The sequence below is a fragment of the Polyodon spathula genome, chromosome 3, assembly GCF_017654505.1.
Source record: "Polyodon spathula isolate WHYD16114869_AA chromosome 3, ASM1765450v1, whole genome shotgun sequence".
Lineage (NCBI taxonomy): Eukaryota > Metazoa > Chordata > Actinopteri > Acipenseriformes > Polyodontidae > Polyodon > Polyodon spathula.
The window spans coordinates 63,824,344-63,841,984 of record NC_054536.1 but is presented as its reverse complement, the minus strand read 5'-3'; the positions used below and the strand labels follow the sequence as shown (position 1 = coordinate 63,841,984).

At 35.1% G+C, this 17,641-nt stretch overlaps 1 protein-coding gene across 1 annotated transcript; it reads left to right on the top strand.

The window, feature by feature from the left end:
- Window positions 1-823: 823 nt before the first annotated feature.
- LOC121313307 (tubulin polymerization-promoting protein-like) lies at window positions 824-14,894 on the top strand. The gene is made up of 4 exons (XM_041245698.1): window positions 824-910; window positions 10,950-11,267; window positions 11,986-12,139; window positions 13,306-14,894. Exons 2-4 carry the CDS (start codon window positions 10,954-10,956, stop codon window positions 13,504-13,506), a joined length of 669 nt encoding a protein of 222 aa, XP_041101632.1. The 5' UTR covers window positions 824-910; window positions 10,950-10,953; the 3' UTR covers window positions 13,507-14,894.
- Window positions 14,895-17,641: the final 2,747 nt, after the last annotated feature.

The following is a 17,641-nucleotide window of genomic DNA, read 5'->3' as shown; positions in this document are numbered from 1 at the left end:
GCATCCAGACTGAATGCATAATTTAAATTGACAGTATTTTAACTGAATCTCTTTTAATTTCCTTGAAGATTTTTGTTAACTGTTACCATTTTTTTTTTTTTTTTTAATCTCTAAAAAGTAGGAACTTCGTTGAAATATATTATCTATCCGTCTTTCTTATGTTAGCGATCGGGTGGACAGAGTAAAGCATTTAATTACAGTAAATGATGTGAAACATCTGTTTTGTGTGACATTTTGTATGTTTACAAACGCAAAAGTCGTACCTACTAAATGTTCAGCCAGTGTTCCGACAATACTGCTCAGTAACCTCTGCGCTGGTCTGGCTTTATGCAAGTGTTGCTTCATCATCCTAGCCTTTTTTTATACAGTCTGTGAATGGCTTGTGTTTTAAATGAGTTAAAATCTTTTCTTTTTCTTTTTTTTTTTTTGTTCTATGAACTGTTCAGAACTGAAAACATAAAAGAACCATGTTTGAGAAACTAGAAAACGAAACTCCATACTGGCGCAGTTACCCAGTGGTAGAGCAAGGTGGGTATTGGGGAAAATTCATTACGCTTATCACAGTTTACTTGTGTGATAGCTTGCATTTTTCATGCTATAACTTAGCGTGGGAACTGAAATAGAAGTAACTGAACATCAAACCTTTTAAGGTTAAAAAACGAAATATATCTATGTTCAAATATGTTACATCACCTATTGAAGCAGCTGTTGTCGCTCAGTCGAGTGACAACGATACAGCCAATCAGTGAACAAAGAACGTTCTTAAAGATTTGCAACTAGCCAATCGAGTAAGCAGGGGACTGGGTTGACGTTGAATGCGGTTTGTGAAAGCAGTAGCATTCTGCTTCATGTTTATGTTGCAACACCGCTTCACAGGATTCTGACGAAGAAAATAGTCGCCAATAATCAGGTGAATGCCTTTTTAAATGCTACTATTATCAAGTGTGTATTGCACGTTATCGTGCGTAATTAGTTTTGCAGTATTAACTCAACATCTTGTTCTACCATTCAGTCGGTTGATGATTTTTTTTTTTTTCTGATAGCAATACATATACTAGTATTTACATTTTATTTTATATTCCAATACTATTTATCCTGCAGACGTTGTTTACAGTTCATTTGTAATTATAAAGTACGGCACTGAGAGTTCCTTCCATTAATTATAACTGATAGTTAATTTGAATGAAGATTTTTTTAGTTTCGGTTCTGCACGTCTCATTTTCAGAAGCACATTCTGCAGTACGTCTATTTTAATCAAGTGAAAGCAATAAATAAAGACCTGGATCACAAACTTTAGTATTTGGTACGGAAGTGGCAGCAGAGAATGCGTTTTAAGACAATAACAAAGGTCACGTGCAAAATCATCATCCGCGTGCAAGAAAAGTGCAGCAGTGCTAATAATAGTAATTTTGTAGAATGAGTATTGTTTTCGTTTAGTAATTCAATTTTAGTGTGCAGTCGCCATTACGCAGATTTTGCAGAAGCATCACGAGCAAGGGATAATTAAAGGAATTTGATAAAAAAAAAAAAAAAAAAAAAAAATCACCTGCCACCCAAGGGCCAACTATCAGCTCTCTGCCAGTCTGACAGATTTGCTTACTTGCAGATTGTTATTTATGGACTTGTATGTGTAGTCACAATCTCATTCACTCTAAAGTATGTGTTATATATGGACCCTTATTTTCTATACCGGGCAATCAGGTGGTATCTGTAAGAGAGCAGAAGTGAAGAATATTGGTCTTGATGTTACCCACAACAAAATATGTGTTAATGTAACAATCCTATGGTACAGTATAGCCTAGTATGTGGTCATTCATTCAGACACAAACATGTACTCAGTCAATCAGTCTTTATTTTATGTAGCGCCTTTCATAGTGGACCACCATCACAAAGCACTTTACAAGATAGACTTTACTGTAGTACAATGAAACTAATGCAGAGTAACCAGTAATATATTCTGGCACTGTTTGCAGTGCTGGAAAACTGTTCAGATTATTTTAGATCTATGAAATTGTTAAAGATTGTGGGGAAAATAAGCAATGGTAAGAAAAGTTATATAATTAATATATACAAGCAGGTTGCTTTATCATGTACATCAGAAAACTGTGTCATAAATTAACATAAAATGTGCATTTTGATTTCACTTTGCTGTTGGGTCGTTATTGGGGAATTTTACATACTGCTACAATACGTACCGGATTTAAAAGTATGAACTGTATTTCAGTCCACGTGTCATCTCTTTTGGCAGGTATTATTATCAGAATCATATCATTCTGAATTAAAATACTTCTGTTGAAAATATAGTACTCTACCAACAAAACCAACTACAGTACATCTAAGTTCAGCTATGTATTTTTGTGTTCCCTGAAAAACGGACAAGGGTTGATTGGAACGGGTCAAAATGAAATATTCACATATGCATCACACCTGTTTAACAGTCACTGAAGTCAAGATTTTATAGGGTCGGACATGTGAGTGCTGACAAATCGTTTTACCCATTATTGAACCAAGACATTCTCAGAACATTGGGCCAGTCCAGTTGACATTATCAAAAGCTTGCTAAACAGTAATTAAAAAAAAAACAGGGGTTGTGTTGGCTTTGTGGCCCAGCTCCCATCTCCTACTCCTCCTCTGCAAAAAACAAACAAATTAAATGGCCCTTCGGGGGCGTAGTCACGTAGCTGTGTCCCCTTTGTACTGCCACTCCTGCCTGTGATCAGCCCGGCGCCACAGTCTATCCAATCACTGCCTGCCCCACCGCTGACCTCAATGGAGTTGTTTAGCAAACTTGCAGCTACAAGCTTTCTCTAAAATGGCCGACTTTCTGGTTGCCACCTACCATCGAATTGCCTGGTCTATGGGAAAGCATACCGCCATCCTCTACACAGCGCCCTTTCTGGTCGGGAGGGAGGTTTGCAGCTCAGATTCCTTATCTCTGTCACAGGTGGTATTTGAAGTTTTAAAAGTACATCTCATTTATAATACAGAAGTTCACATTTTAAAACTACATTAATAATAGAGTAAGTAATCACACAGGTAAAATGCAATGAACCGCTGACACGTGCATATCTCTAAATAAGGCCAATAATGTGCAATGCAGCATGCAAATAGCGTTTGATACCTAAATACGCCAATCAATGGAATACAATGGTTAATTAATACTTTAATGTGTGGTGTTTGCCTGTGAGACTGACCATGATTGGTATGTATAGGGCTTGTTGTATCTTAATATAAAATAAACTTGATTATACTGCGTTTGTATTTTTAGCAGCATTAGCAATAACAAGTATGTCTCTACGAGCGTACGTGATTTGGTTTTGTCAATCCCATGATATCATGATATGGAAATTATATCGAACAGTATTGATATTGTATGAAAATATCAATATTTTTTAAAGTAAATGTAATTGTTTAAATTGCTTATTTATTCTTGTGAAGCACCTTGAGATGTGCACATAAAAGGCTCTATATAAAACTAATAAAATAGATTTATATATATATATATATATATATATATATACGGGTATGAGTATTTCCATACCAGTCTACCGTTCAGTTTATATACAGCTGAGTCTTAACTGAACTATGCTCCTGGAAAAGTTTTGATACAAAGCAGACGGCCTGTATAAGACACCCACACATCTTTCCTTGGCTTAAATTTAGGGATTTATCCTGTTGATTTAAACTGTGCCAAATCTAAATAATGTGATGTATTTTGCATATTTTTAATTGACTTCCAGAAAGGGCCAGGGTGTATCATGTACTGCACTTTGAACTGTTTCAGTGGCTCATAATTTCCCTTCTTTTTTAACTCTTCTTCGCATGTACTTCATGAAATCCTATGGATAGGCCAAAAAAGGACAAAAATAAATATGGAATCAAGGAACAAGGATCTGTTTACATTGTATGTATTGATAAACAGTTATAAACTGTATGTGAATTGTATCTTAAGGCTGTGTTCACACTGGGTTTCGTCTAAAGGGTTTCATCCGCACTTGGTACGGTTTGTTACGTTTGGAGTGAACAACAAAGTCCGCTTGAGAAACTAACTGTACCGAGTCCACCTAAACAGTTGTTCTCTGTTTGTTTGGTAAACACACAAGTCTGGTTCGCTTATTAGACTTCGATGTGAACAACTGCTGGACTCGGTCTTTTTTCAATTAGGAAACTAGGTATACAAGGTGACACCACTCGGAAGTAAAACAAAGTTTGCTGCATATTCTAAGGAAACAAGTAGAGCAAAAACAGCCCTCATTTTTTTCATCCCGGTCGGAAATAGTAAATCATCCCTGTTTTGTGATTGTATCACTTTTTTTTTTAATGTATGAGTGTATGTATGTAAAAGTACAAAACTGCATCAATGTGCTCAGCAAGATAATAGCAGTGTTGTTTATTAGGTTGTGTTGGCGCCATTAAAACATAAAATAAACAATGTTATGGATTATTTGTGTAATAATTGTGATTATGTGTTTATCATTTTTTAAATGAATTACTAACAGCTGATCTATTTTAATTCTGGATTTTGTACATGTTTAACATGTTTTGAGTTGACAGTATAAAGAAAATAATGAGTTGTTATGATCTACAATAAATTCACCCAATGTTTAATTTTAAAACTATTATTATGTTATTATATACTGTTATTTTAACGGCTTCAAAGTTGGTATGACGTCAGTGAATTGAAGTAAAAAAAAAAATTAAAGATCCCAGTTCTTCACTTTGTAAAGCTGGTAACCCTTTTCTTTTTTAAGGTGCACTGACTTGTTCAATTTTCTTATTTAAGCTTCAGCACCCATTGAGAACTTTACTGAAATTGAGTTGAGCGTGTTTTGTTACAAACTTTTTGAGATTTAATTCTGTTTGAAACGCTGCTCCTCGGAACACGATGTCATATGAGGAAGTCGATGGTTTGGCGGGAGCTGTGACTCAGCCCTACTCTGATGTTGACTCTGTTCGGATACCATTTCCACATATTTATACTGAAACAGTAAGACATTCTTTGGATATGTTACATACATGCATGGAATCCCTTAAAAAGAAAGCAGTAAGACTGCTTGCACATGGGAGCACTTTATCACAATACTGGAAGAATAAAAGAATACCCAGGGGTTTAAGAATGAATATATAACCTACTTTGGGAAGGTCGGGTGAAGATTTCTGTATGAAATAATATTAATAATAATAATAATATATATCTACCTTCACAAAGTGCTTTACAGAGGTAGGATGTGAACTGTGCATTATATCCAGAGTCATTTAATGGTGCGAAATTCTTAACAAATGTTCCTTGGATTTGATTCTCCTTATTATTGAACGTGTCAATAAGGAATTAATATCTACAAGAAAGGTTATTGCAACAAGAAATCACTGAAAATGATGATGCTTTGAAACTTCGAGAAATTGAGGAACCATGTAAAAGTCTAATTGAGAACTGGCAATCTGAAATTCAGAAAAATGAAATTAAGAAAATACCGGCGATACACGTTGGACTGTAAAGAGGACAATGTATATTCCTCGCTTAGAGGTTCAACTACTCTGAGGTACTCCAGACTTTCTAAATACCCTGAATGATTTAATACATCCAATAGCGGACATTCCAAGTTCAGTGGCTTGGGAATTGATTCCGATCAGGGGTGTTTTTTTTTAGAACAAGATCAACAGATCCTGCAATCTACAGTGTGGAAAAGACGGACAAGGAGATCAAAGAGGAAAGCGAGGAACAAGGAAGATGTGACACTGGTTGTTAATTTATCATGTATAAATATCTCGCCTAATCAAAAATCTATTTTGAGCAAAGGTCTATCTTTTGTCCCTTTTGAACCTGTTAATTGTTTTACTGCCATCATTTTTTGTCTACACATGAACAGGATTATTCTCCCAGCTCTTTTTTTTTTTATTTTTTGTTTTTTTTGACACAGTTGGCTGCCATTGTTTTAGAGAAAAAATTATGTATTTCTTTTTTTAAAATAAATTTTATTTACAGATTTATTGGACTGCAGTGGGTTCCACAGTGGCACCTATGCTAATTTATTTATATTTGTAAATTTGAATTAGATTGTGTTTACAATGATAAACAATTTATTAGAAATTGGTTAAGATATATTCATGATGTTTATGTTTTTTTCATTTGGCTCGGGAGTACGGATGAATTAAACGATTTTTTACTTCACGTCAATGGTAGGTTACTTTCAGTTACTTTGAGATTAAATTCTAGTCCGATATCTGTACCGTTCCTTGATGTTCAGATTTCAAAATCTGGTTAATTTTTAAGTACATCTTTGTATAAGAAAGATACAGATAGCCACAACTTGTTGAATGCAAACAACTCCCCTTTATTTGCTTATAAACAGTCCAGAAGTCTCACAGATCATCTTGTTAAAGCCGATACTTATGTTCCACCACAACATTTTATTTTTGTCTCAAATTCTAGCGCAATGATTAATGATGACTTTTTTTAATCATCCGCATTCTGACATAAAATACAAAGTTAAGGGACGAATCACACACACGACTAAATTTGTAGTATACAAGTATAGTATGATAAAATGCCCTTGTGGACTTTATGTGGGGAAAAACCATTGGAGAATTAAAAACCTGTTTTATGAACATAAGGGAGCAGTACGTACTGGGGATCTACGCTCCCCCATTGCTAAATACTTGAAACCAATATAATCATGAAATTTGCTCTCTCAGATTTCTGAGCATTGAAACAGTTCAAATTCCCCGAAGAGGTGGAGATTGTGCAAAACGTTTATTACAAAGAGAAGCCTTCTGGATTCGTGCACTTAAAACCAAAGCTCCATTAGGTATGAATAAAGAACTGTATTGGTGTGTGTTATATTATGTTATATTATAATTAAATTATGTATTATGTTGTGTTCTTTTTTATTGTTTTAAAAAGCATTTTGATTGGTTTGTAATGATTTTGTTGATTGGAAACTCAAATTATGTATTATTTAGTTAATCTGTTTTGTTTAGTTAATTGATACTATATTTAATTGATCTCCTAATTGGCGTCTTTCCTGATTTGATTAACTTGTACATGTACTAATCATACATCTGATTCTTGTTAAGCTTATATATTTGAGTCTCTTTGTTCCTTTATGATGCGCTGGTGAAGGCTTGATAGCTGCAATGTGTCTGCTATTTTATCTTTCTTCTTTTGTCGCCTGCCTAACCATGTTTTAAACTAAAATAAAATTATTCTTTTTTAAGGAGTGCTGATTGAATTTTCATTTGAAACCTAATTACATGGACAGTGCGAGAAAATAAAGCTCTGATATAAATTTGGTCAGACACCAAAATCCAAGTCAAACAACTAGACAAAACACTCAATTTTTTTTTTCTCAAATTAATGCCATTGGGAGAACAGTGCAATATGCAGTGTTGTTTAACTGAATACTGCACTGTTCTACTGTACGTTGTTCAAAAAATGTATTAATTAAATTAGTGAATTGCTCCCCCATTCCCCTGCTTTCTCCCACAGCAATATGTAAGAATCTTCAATAGCTGCCATCTTTCAAGATACCTTGCAGGATATGGTAAACATCTAGCTCACAGACCATATAAACAAACCAAGTGCACTTCAAAATTGCATTGTGAACACAAACGAACATGAAAACAAATGTAAATGGACCAGGAAACTTTATTTCGCATCCAAACAAACTCGGTCCCTTCGCTCGCAGATGAACAGCAAGCGCGAACAGCAAGCGCATTAATCCATTGTTTCAAACTAAACAAACCAGGCCGAGTCCGTAAAACGGACCCAGTGTGAATGCAGCCTTAATTGGAAAATGATTCAGTATCATGAGCCAATCGGCTTCCAGCTATAGCGGGCATCAAGTAGATGCCCGCTGGAACGCCACCTTATCACCTGTAAATCAAATTTATAATCAGTCAGTGCAAATGCCGTCTTTCTTAACATTTAGACTTGCTGTATTGAAAGCTCAGTTGTACAACAAATACTAAATGTATTTTATTTAGGGCTATGTTCAAAGCTAGCCAGGAATTCTAAGGTAGTTATAAACAGGGGGCCATTACATATTTCAGTGGGAGGGGGCCACTTAGGTTCTTGTTTTTTTGGCAGATAAAAACATATAAATCAGTTTTATTACAGGAGCATTTTGTGTGATTTCTGAAGTTGACACTGATGACAAATAAAATGTTTATGTTACTGTTCATTACATGTGCTGCTATTTATGAAAATGCTGGCTGGTTTGTGGAGTTGGGGGTTACAGCCTGTGAGTGATTAAATAACTATGAATTACTACCTACAATTATTAGTGTACGCACACGGTCTACACTAAAGTCCCAATTTAAAGACGTTTCACTGCAGCCCTCGGGACTTCACACTTACTTCAAAGATGCAAATTGTTTCAGTAAATTCAACGCCCAATAAACTTTGCATCCCGGGCAGAGGTAGAACACAAATGTAAAACGTCATCAAGGTTGGCATTGCAGGGAAGGTGAAGGGAGGTGTCAGTTCCAAGTGACTGGGTATAAACATTATGAATGCTTATTCACCACTGCTACACCCTGTTAGAAAATTTACTTTTCTGCCTTTTTTAACACAACCCTGAACATGAGAGTATATGTTTACATTTGTTTTAAGTACTCGCCCAGAGGACTACTGAGACACAGACATCAACTAGTCCTCATCAGATTTAATCAGGGCGAGCGTGCGAGAGGGAGTTTCTAACCCTGTAGACACCATGGTTTAATTAAAAATAACCGCATTTCAGAATAAGAACAATTAGTACTCTACCATGGCAACAATAATGCAATAAAAAAAAAAAAAAAAAAAAAACTTAAGTGTTACTTGATTTTGAGAAAGAGACAAGAGACTGACTTCGAGCAGCATGACATAATTGTAGAACCAAATTAGAGCAGGTCTAATGGATTAGGGTTTAGTTGACCATTACAAACTAGTATGTGTCAGTTCACTGTGAGAAGGCAGTGTACAGGGAACTGTTGTCATATATTTGGAAACTTGGCTTGCAACTGTTGTCCCTAAGAGATGTCACCCAAAGTGTAGATATTTAAATGCATCATTGATAGGGGAAGAAATGAACAATATATTTGCTTGTTCAAGTAATCACTGAGTTTAGAGTGTGCGTCAAGACAAGTATAAGCATACTGTAGTACTAGTACGTAGAACATTTGTGTATAAATTATTCTTTCAGTATTAAGAAGAAAGAAGTGACTCTTAATGGGCTAGCAAGTGCAAAATATAATTTTTAATTATATATAAAATTATATTAAAAATATGATATTTTAAACGTGAGCATATTTTAGACAGAAATGGGGCTACCCCAAAATGCTAACCTTGAAAACATGTCTGTTAGGTTTTTCAAAGAAAGTTCTATATAGTTATTAAAAGAAGTCTCAGCTAAATAATAAAGTATGGCACATTGTGGCTGGTGGAGCTGTGTTGTAGTTATTACAGTTTTTTTTTTTTTTTTTAAGTTATAAAGCACATTGCAATTACCCTGGTCCCTCCCAAGGGGTGTACGACTAGACTCAAAGCGGGTCTCTCCCACACAAGCCAAGAAAGGAAAAAGGAAATAGTGTATATAGAACTGCAAGACACCAGAAATAACAATGCAGCAGTGCACTTGAATCAACAGGCAAGCTTACATAATGACAAGGTGAATAAATTTTAGAATTAATATGGCTACAAGCAAGTCAGCTTGCTCCAAATCTTACACCACTTAACCGTTTTAAAAAACTGTTTAAGCATAAGCATGTGTATGCCTGAGTGCATGTCCTTATGTATGTCATTTTAAAGTTCTGCATATTTAAAGTTCTGCATACCTGTTACAGTACGTTTTTACATTCAGTTATAATAATAATAATAATAATAATAATCTGGGGTGTATGTGAAGCGTCAGTCCATCTGTCTGCATTTCAGACTTACAATTTGATATGTCTATCCACTCTAATAATGTACTTTTAACCCAGCTGTGTCAACTTTATGTTTGAGTTAACACACTCCTACAGACACTGAATTATTTTACATGTGTTTTTATATAGGCAATTTTTTTTCAATGCGTTTTTCATTTTTTTTAATTCAGATTTTCCTTATGTGACAGTTAGATGCAGTTGGATGGATTGGAAAACCATCACAAGCTTCCCAGGCTGTCTGTGATAAGCCAGCTGCAGTGTGTACTTTGCAGGTCATGTACCAAACTGTGTGGGCAGGTCAACTGATAAAAGCAAAGTAAAAAGTACAGCACTGTCAGCCGTAGCCCTTCTGTTGCGACTCTCGGAATGCATGTTTTGTTTTTTTTGTTTTTTTTTTTATTGCACAAGCCCTTTTATATGCTTATGCATTAGTCATTACAATGACTCAAATAGTTCTATTTCATTTTTATGACATGTGTAATCCAGAAGTGTACTTGTAGGAAGGAGTGTTAATGTATGACCTATTCAATATCCTATCAGTGTTGTGTAAGATTCTTTCTTTTTGTTTCTGATTAGGTCATTATTTGCCTTGCTTACCTTGTATTCCAGCAAATGAACTTTCCCGTAATTATATGTGATATAACATACTTGCCTGTGCTTTACAACAGTTTTGCTTTTGATGAAAATGGGTACTAATAAAGTAAACTGGCCCTAATAAACCATGTTTTTATTGTATTGGTGTGTTTGTGTGGGAAAGGTGAGTGACAACTTGAAACAAACACATTTCTCATTTGTAAACATGTTTTTGCTTATTTTGATCAATATTAATTTTCTTGAACGATCATAGGTGGTGTAAATACAAGTTTTCTTCCGCCTGCCTTGAACATTTACAAGGTTTTTGACAGCCAATTGTGTGCTACTGTATAATGTGGATTACCACCACAAACTTTTTTACTGACAAAATACAGTATTCAAATAGATTCAATATATCTAATAATATTAAAATGAAAAATATTTTTCATTTTTGCATAATTGTATCATTGCAGCACAATGTCCGACAAGAAACTTAAAACTACAAAACTTGCAAACAAGACAGTGGTGGGACCTCACAGTGAACAGGCGAAGGACACAGAACACAGTCGCCTGTCCTCTGAATCCAATGGGCCCAGTGAAGGAGCGTCAGCATCAAACGAACTGAGCGCACTTGAAGAAGCTTTCAGGAAGTTTGCCGTTCATGGAGACACCCGAGCATCAGGAAAAGAATTGCATGGAAAAAACTGGTCGAAGTTGTGCAAAGACTGTTGTGTCATCGATGGAAAGAATGTGACTTTAACAGATGTTGACATTGTCTTCTCTAAAGTAAAGTATGTCCTTTCTTTAATTTTGGATACACATTATTGAACGTTGGCTTTTTCAAGTTAAACTTGTTACTCTTTGGGTTAACAAGTTACCAGTGAAAAACTTAATTTCAAGTTCAGCTTTACTTTATAATGGGACATTACTCACCAGTCACTGTTAATTATTTTTATTGTAAATGATATAGCTATCGATGTATGAAATTTACTCCAGCTGGCATTCTTGGGTAACAAACAGGATAACTGAAGTAAAAACTGTATACATTTAAAGGTAGAATTATCACCCTAACAATTTAGACTTAAATATTAGTATCAAAGATAAACCAAAATAGTTCTGTTTATGCTAGCATGTTGCTATGACAGCAAGCAAGACTGCATGTTGCCAGACGCTGGACCCTTTTATAGGTGTTTGTTTTGGTGATTTGTCTCCATGGTAACAAATGTTTTTTTTTTTTTTTTTTTTTTTTTTTTTTTTTTTATTATTTGTTGCAATGCACTTTTAACTTTTTATATATTTAGCCTCACCTTACATTTTTATTGTCCCAACAACAAAACAAGAGGGTGGCTACCAATTCTTTTGCAACAGGAAATGAATATCAGTTTAATTTGTGTTTTTTGAATGGTGGACCAGTAGGTGTGAAGTACTTATCAACTGCAAACTGAAATTGTTTGTATTATTATAGTGAAACATAAAAAGCTTTTTTAAAATGCTGAACTTATATTTCAGGAAAAAATCTTGCAGAACAGTCACATTTGATCAGTTTAAAGAAGCTCTTGGTGAACTTGCAAAAAAACGTTTTAAAGACAAGCCTGGGAAAGAAGCTGTTGAGGAGGTTTATAAACTGATTGAAGGAAAATCTCCCATCATATCTGGTGTAACGGTAAGAGTACCATTGCAGTCCCCTTACTACTCAGATGTTGGGGTCGTTTGACATAAATTTAAGCAGTACTTTTTCTAGCTACAATAAATATGCATAGATTAGCCATTTGCTTGCGCTAAAGCCCAGTTGAAATGTCTTTTGTAAAAACACAGAGTAATAACATTTACATTTCAGTTTCCAATAGATTGGGTTGAAAAGGCTGACTGTGGTTATGTTTACATAAAGAATAGACAGTGACAAATCAAAGAATCTACATCTTACTGAAACAAATATACACTTCTATCTGATGCCAGAGGAAAAAAGCATAAAGAATAGACATATCCTTTTTAGAACCACTGGCTGCCATTTTGTAGTAATTTTTTTTTTTTAATTCATATTTATGTCATAATAAAAACGGCACTGTGATCTTGTCATGCATTTCTGTACAACAACTATAACATTTTAGAATGATAATACAGAAATGTAGTTGACAAAATTATATTGGGGTCAGAGCTGATATAATTTAGGAGTTATTTTTATCCAAGCTTTTTTCCTCTGGCATCAGATAGAAGTGTATATTTGTTTCAGTAAGATGTAGATTCTTTGATTTGTCACTGAATAGTGATTCATTTTGGTACAACGTCAAAGTAAAATGGCCCTGGACTACTCCCTCCAGACAGAGTGTCTTATTTTTAGATTTATCTTCTGGGTCCTCAAAGTCACTGTAACCAGCCAATGTCTTCATATTAATGTTTCTGTGTTTAGTGGCTCCCTCTGATCAAGTTGAGTGTATGTCATACAAAGATTGCAAAAGAAAATACACATAACTTGAATGCAGGTAGCCTCTGAATACTTTCAAACATATTGTAAGTCATTAAATCTAAATAAAAAACAGAATGCTTTGTCATTGACACACTGTGAGATCTATACACTCAGTGAGATTGTAAGTGCGGTTTCTGCTAGTAAAATTCTAATGGAGACGTGACAATTAGTATGCAATTTTTTTTTTTTTTAACGACACAGTTTAAGCATCACTAACATTACTGAGCAAAGACAAGTCAATGGCAACAATTGTATGCCATTGAACTTACAGACAGTGTTGCATAAAAACAGTTGATTTAAAATTACTACATTCTAAATCTTTCAGTAATAATTTTCAATTAACCTTTTTTTTTTTGTCTGCACAGAAAGCTGTGGTTTCTCCCACAGTATCACGGCTGACAGACACATCGAAGTTCACTGGCTCCCATAAAGAAAGGTTTGACGCGTCTGGAAAAGGGAAAGGAAAAGCGGGCCGAGAGGAATTGGTAGACATGTCTGGTTATGTACCTGGGTACAAGCATGCTGGTACATATGCTCAAAAAGTGAAAGGATCAAAACAAATCTAAGAATGGCTCTTCTTAACACTGCTGTATGCAATTTCCACATCTTCCCAGTAAATGAGACATTCTAAACAGTGCCACTCTTCAGCACAATTCCAGTTTACATCTGCTCCAATATATTACCAGGGTTCAGCATTCCTAAAGATGCAAATATTCTCAATCAGCAACATTATTCTTCCATATTCTTCATGAAAAAAACAGAGAAACATCCTAAAGCAAAAAGAATATTTTTAAGAGTAGGATGCCAAGAATAGGAAGAAAAAAAAGACAAGGAAAACTACACATACAAATTGCATTTTCATTTCTCTTTTTCAACATACTGTATATATTTAAAAAGAGCTGCTTATTTCCAAGAAAAAATAATGAATTTAATTGAAGGTTAATGCAAGTAAGTACATAAAAATTATATAAATTTTGTAATTTTGAACCAAGTGTTTGTTTGGGTAATTTTGATATTTGAAATCTAAATAAAAATTAAATAAAAAATAATAAAAAAAAAAAAAAAACGAATGTAAAAATACGATGCCAGTGTTGTTTAACATTCATTGGAGCTATTTTCATATCAAATTTGTTGTTTCATTTTGATCGTAGTGGGTTGACCAGCCAGTTACAGTATGCTGCCTCCAAATTGGAATGTTCCAACAGTTCCAGATACAAAACACGGATTCTTCCCAACCCATCTAAAGCTTTCTGGTTTTAAAATGGGTTATGATCAAAATGTTGCGGCGTTACCTTGTTAAGTTGGGTTTTTTCCTACTAAAGGTAATAGAGATACAGAGGTAATAGAGATCTATTCTTCCAAACTTTGTCCAATATATTCAACTCGGTAGATCAGGACAAAATCCCACAACACAGAAATTGGAGTTATTATTTTTTTTTTACTTATGCAACGTTCATAATCTTAATCATAATTGTGGCTGGAGTATTTTGTGTTCAGTTGATTTGAGGGTCCATCACCTGGCCTGATAGACGAGGAAATAGACCCTCCCATCACAGATAGTGTCAAGGGGTAGCTACAGTGGTGGATATGAGAGAGTGTGTTGGGTGTAATCCTTCCACCAGCACCTTTTAACCTTGTTTTGCTAAACTTACATTTTTCGTCGAATTAGTGACCGATCAGTTGATTTCACAGAATACATTAAAGCTTACCAGCACAGGGTGCAGCATTCTTCCTTTCATTTTTTATGTCTTGAATAAGGAAGTTGTATAGGGAACAAAACATTTTAACGAAGAGAACCCTTGTTGACTGCACCCTCCCATTAAGCTGCTCAGACACCAATTAGTCAATTCTCATTAAAACAAACTTGAATTAGACAAATTTCTACACAGTTGCAAGACTAATTCACTTAACACTAATTTCCTGTTAGTGCAAATTATGGCGCACCCCCCCCCCCCCCCCCCCCCCCCCAATAGCCCTAATGAGTTAGCTGTGTAAAGGATATTAGGAAATGCATTAAGCTGCAGCCTGATTACTGCCACTTTTTTGTTTTTAGTGCTTTTTTTGAACAACTGATCCTATGATGTATTTCGAGTTACCATAATGCTCATGTATCACTGCCATTTCCATGAAGCAGTGCAAAAACACTATCCTTGCAAACAAAAGTGGGGGTGTTGATGGGCAATACACTTCTGTACAAGACAAATACACTTAAACACGCCCACAAACACTTTGTCAAGCATTCTGAGATACAATACAAGCCTATGAACAGAAAACTGGATGCAAGTCTTCAGTGTTTCCGATTTCCTCAATATCTGATGTTGAGGACGCCTTGCTTTTTAAAAATGCCCTTGATCAGAATGGGACATGCAGGTTTAAGTGCAGTTAATTTGCAATGTATACTTTTTAAAAGCTCACTTACAACTGTAAATGCACTGTAACTTTAAATGTATAAAGCTTTTAATTGTTCTGTAATTGAAATTTCATTTCAGTGTTACAGTAACTTCAATAAAAACTGACAGTATGCATTTGGCTTAGACCCCTGATAATAAGAATTACAGATTTATACTTTTTTTTTTTGCTTGTCCATAGACTGCTAAAGTAAATGAAAATGCTTTTTGGGAATATAAACTTATTTCAATAGAATCATTTATGTTCCTCTGTTTGTTAGTGCATGCAAATAGGTTTTGAAACAGTTCTTGTCAATAAATGTAACTTTGCATTGCTTTTTTTTTTTTTTTTTTTTTTTTTTAGTATATTAGTTTATTTTATCTGTGGTTACCAGCCAGACCAGAGACTGTTTGAAATACCATTTGTATTAGAATCTTGAAAGTAGTTGCAAGAACACAACACATATAAAGTTAAAACTAAAGGTGTAAATGATAATCCTGCCTTACCTTTAATTGTATCCATTGATTACAACATATTTCTGTCTGCCTAGGCTATATAAAGGACACGTATGTATACTTTTACATCCAAAGACAAAAAACTTACCACCTCCCACTCAACACCATCCTCTACCTGATCCTTTCATCTTAGCAAGGAACAGGACATTAAAATATAAAAAACAGCAGCTTTATTGCCAAAGGATTTTTTTACATTTTAACACACGCATCGTATATCGCAGTAAAATAGATGCGAAATGTAACAGTAAATTGATTTTGACAGTTTAAAATCTGAAATATGCAAAGTACACGAAGAACGTGAGGAAATGTTAAACCAGGTCTAAAAAAGTGTAACACAAAATAAATAAACATAAAGGGCTGTTTAAATATTCTATTAAGGTTCCTGGATTAATTTCCCTTGTTAGTGGTGGGTGTTGGTGGAAATTATGTCCATGTGTTTTTTTTTTTCAATTCATTGTAACTCCAGTGAAGCTGCTGCACTTCAGTTCTATGAAGTGAACGCATCTTCTCCAGCTCAGCCAGCAGATGCTCATTGGTTGAAACCAAAGTTCTGAAGTAATGAAGGATGAAAAGATAAAGAAACTTCCACATAATGAAAGTTTGTCTACAAAGAAAACACTACTATCACTGTGCTATGTAGAATATGTAAATGACTTTCCTGCAACATCTCTGTCAGTTCCTGAATCCTTTTGAAAATGCTGGTGCTGCTGCTTCAGGCTCTGAGTTTCCATCTTCAGCTGTTGATTGTGGCTCTGCATCTCTGCATGGGACTAAACAACCAAGAAATTTGCTAAAATCGTCAATAACGTTATGCCCAATGTAATATCTGGTATGATTTTGTGCAAAGCAACAAACTTGTATCTTCCTTCTATTTTGTTTAATTGAATCTTTTTACTCCAAGCTTTTTTGTTACGTAAATACGGAGGCTGTAAGAAGGTTAGTTGGCAGTGGGGAAAAAAAGAAAATCCTATATGTACTTGACTAAACTTTTAACCAAAAACTGTTTTAAGATCTTGTGTGTCTTTGACCAAAAAAATTTATCAGTTATGTTTTGAAAATTGTAAACCAGTGTTTAAATTCTGTGTGTGTGAAAATGAATGTGAAATTAAACATGTATTCTGTTAAATGTGAATTATATTTACAGCCTTATAAATACCCAATGTATTGCTAGATCTTCACACTGTTTAGCATGAACGTGTTCCTGTGGATTTCTGCTTACCTTTAAACTGTGCTTACTTTGCAATTCCTTACTGCAGTCCTTAAGTCCTTATAATACAGTATGACCATTTTCAGTGGTGAAATTTTCAGAGGGTGTGTGGGCTTTCCCTCTCTCTGAGTGGCTGAAGGGCCGGCTTTGGGGGATTGCTGCACCTATAAGATAACGCTCTGTGGTTCCCTCAGGTCGGCCCCTAAAAGACAAACTACGAGCTAGCGGAAGCTCGGCTCTAACACTGAGAACGGTCGGAAAAATAAATATCCAGAAAGAAAAGAAAATAATATTTAGTGGGGAAACCTTGGGTAGACCCTATATATGTATAGGAAGCAGGTTGAGGGGGAGCGTAGGACGGAGACCCGGGCTGTGCGGATAGCGATGGTTGGGGTAACGTTGCCGAGTGCACTGGACTCTCTACCTGAATTGGTAAACGCGTGGTTCTGTTTACTGTAGGCAGTATTCAGGCTACAGACAGCAGCGTCCTCTGCGGGCTAAAATAAATCATTGTAAAAAGAAAATAAAACCGGACACCTGTGCAGTGTTTCCAAATACACCTTTCTGTCTCCCAGGTGCCAAGTGAACTAC